Raw genomic sequence first — 3,120 nt, 5'->3', positions numbered from 1 at the left:
CAGACAGGTCTCGAACTCCTTGGCTCAAGTAATTCTCCTGCCTCGGCCTCCCAAAGTCCTGGGATTGCAGGTGTTAGCCACCATGCCCGGACCCTAGTTCTAAATGTTAATATGGAGCTTGAACCCAGACATATCTGACAGCAAAGCCTATTCTCTTTCTATTTAAACCACACTGTTGATATTAAAATACTTCATAATGTATTTTCATATAAGATGAAAAAAAAACCTGCCTTATTTGTTTTTGTGGTTTGAGCATAGTGAAAGTATTCAGGATGGTACTTTAGCACTTAGTGAAAGTATTCAGGATGGTACTTTAGCACTTAGTATTCTATTAGTACAGATGTGACTTTTTTTGAAAGCAGATTTTTTTTTTCTACTACTGCTTATATTTCTGGACTTAAAGTTTACTTGATAGATGAAAGAGTAGATTATTGGCTAAATATACAATCATACTAGCCACTCAGATGAAATTGTCATTTTATTTCCCTTATTGTACTTAATTTGGCTTAGAACTGTTAACTTTTATTCATGTATTTTGCATAGTTCTTTAACTTGATTGCCATGTTTTTGTTTTTTTTTTAATGATGAAAGCAATAGACTTTACTTGAGGTCTTTTTTATTTATAGTTTTAAAATAGTCTGGTTTAGCTTATGCAAGAAAAAATATCCTAAAATTCAAGCTTTTAAGTATATGTGCCAGACATTGTTGTAAGTAATAGAGATACAAATTTTTAAAAGACATGATCCTTTCTTTCTTGGGTACAGGATGGATGTATTAATACATAGTTTTAATACAGTATGGTAAGTGCTATAATGAAGAAAATGTGTAGAGTTCTTGAATATCTTTCACATATGTATTTCCAAACACAGCCTATTGGACAAATTGGAGGGTTTATCCTGGTGTTTAAGTGTGTCTTGAAGGATGAGTTGCTGAAGGAGTTGAGACTGGGATGGGAATAGGAAAGAGGCCATATATAATTAGTAGGAACTTACATAATTTTCTGTAAAAATACCTCAAAAATTTCGTTGTTGCAGAAATAATGGGAAAAATAAAAATTAGCAGATCAGAGTTATAGAACTTAAATATTTTATTTTTAATTAAGAGAAAGGAAGTTTTTTTTTTTTTTTTGGTCATTTTGTTGATCTAAGGAGAGAAATGTCCTAAATGCTACTATGTTTGGAGAATATAAAGTTAAATTTTGGAGATCACTTTTATTCAAATAGGTCATATGCAGAAAAGACCCGATGTATTAATGATGGTTATTCTTTTTTTCTTCCTCCAGAATGAAGGGAATATTTTAATTGCCCAAAGAAATGAAATGCAGCAGAAGCTGTACCTGTCAGTAGAAGATTTTATTCTGGAAGTTGATGAGTCATCTCTTAATAAACGCTTAAAAACATTGCAGGTTGGAATTAAAAATATATTAAATATAAATTGCAAGTTTATTTAAGAAATGAAATTACCATTTAGCTTAGACTTTAGATTGTTCTGTGATGGTTGCAAACATTTTTCCTGTTTTCTGAATTCTAATTTCTTTTTAATGGGATTAAAAGTTTATATTAATATATTTTGTGGCTACGTATATATGTATATCTATCTTGCAAACAAGGTAAAATGGCTAGGGACTCCAGGCCTGCTACATCTGTATTCACTGGGGAAATTAATGGAGACGGGAGCAGTAACAGATATGTGGGTCCCTGTCGTCTATTGCATTCTAGCAGAAAATGTAGTAGGACCACATGTTAGAGGGAGAAGGGATCAACTCTGATCCTTAAACTGTAGGGTTTTTAGGTTCCATGACCAGGGAAGTTTCTCCCTGATGTGATCAGAGGCTAGAGTACTGTAGTACATACAGCTGTATGATATGGTGGAATCTTGTCTTCAGCCCTGTCTTGCCAGCTCAGCAATGAATTTAATTTGGGTTGAATGAACATGACAATGTTAACTCATTTCACTTAGTAATAATATTTCTCTCTACTTACTCAGATCTTATTTTGTCCTTTAATATTGTTTAAAAATTTTCTCTTTAAGTCCTCATGCTTTTTTCTTAATTTAGCTTTATTTATGCTTTTGATTGCTTTTATGAATATTATCTTTTCCTGTTTTTGATTGAATAGAGGATTACTGTTGGTTTTTACATACTGATGTTTCGCTGACAACTCTGTTGACCTCTCTTTTAGTTCTCATTTGTCTGTTGATAGTCTGTGCTTTCTGTGTTTCCAAATGTTTTCATTTCAAATGAAGTAGCTAATATTGATCTTGTGGACTGCAGGGGAGAAGCTTGCTAGAAATTTGGAGAAGAAGATATTCAGGGACATCTGGGCATTGTTTCTTTCTGTCCTGCTGGATGAAGATGTAGTTTTGATGATGTGCTCCACATGGCTTAAGAACCATTGGAGCCCTGGTTTGAAGCATTTTCTTAAATGGAATTGCATAAATAGTGTATGTTCTTCCAGAAGGTTGAAGTAAGCCTTGCATATAAAAGGGCAGTAATATAGTAAGAATTTACTTTTCCACAATGCAGCTTCTACTTTAACCTGTAAAGGTTTATTTCTTCTCACTGTTAGTAAATGTAGGTTAAGGGTCTGTAATTAGGATCATCTTTAAACCTCTTTTCTAAAGTTCAATGCTAGAAGACTTTTTGCCTTATCTGGCCTGTCTCCACTGCTAGTATTCCCTCAGGTCACCAAAATATTCTTTGAACTTCTCTTTATTTTGCTGAGAAATAGTTTATATTTTTCAAGTATCCAAGAAAGATATTTCTATAATGAAGGTCAAATAAATTAAAGTTCATGATTTTTGATTTCCTCAGCATTTTATTTAGACTTCTTTTGTGGCATACAATACATGGTTGATTTTTTGTGACTGGTCTTCTTAAGTTCAAAAAGAAATTGTGTTCTCAGTTTTCTTGGTGTACAGTTTTAGATATATCTAAAACTTGCTTAGGTTTTGGTTGGTTCAGTATATCAGTCTTTGAGATATTTTTATTACATATATCTGAAATAGATAGGTTTATCCCTATTTGTCCCTGTTGTTCTTTTGGTTCTTGTTCAAAGTATTTCAGTGCCACATTGTTGGGCGTTAAGGTATTCATGATTGTAATGTATTTAAAAATGTGTA

General features: G+C 32.7%; 1 protein-coding gene across 1 annotated transcript in view; it reads left to right on the top strand.

The window, feature by feature from the left end:
- Positions 1–3,120, top strand: part of LOC105520291 (serine/threonine-protein kinase 31) — an 88,855-nt gene that overhangs the window by 47,633 nt on the left and 38,102 nt on the right. Inside the window, exon 9 of the mRNA XM_011953919.1 lies at positions 1,283–1,405. Within this exon, the coding sequence (XP_011809309.1) occupies positions 1,283–1,405 (123 nt within the window). The remainder of the gene's footprint in view (positions 1–1,282; positions 1,406–3,120) is intronic.

The sequence above is a fragment of the Colobus angolensis genome, unplaced genomic scaffold, assembly GCF_000951035.1.
Source record: "Colobus angolensis palliatus isolate OR3802 unplaced genomic scaffold, Cang.pa_1.0 Scaffold378, whole genome shotgun sequence".
Classification (NCBI taxonomy): Eukaryota; Metazoa; Chordata; class Mammalia; order Primates; family Cercopithecidae; genus Colobus; species Colobus angolensis.
Note: the sequence above shows the minus strand (reverse complement) of the source record. Positions and strands in the feature narration are given on the sequence as shown.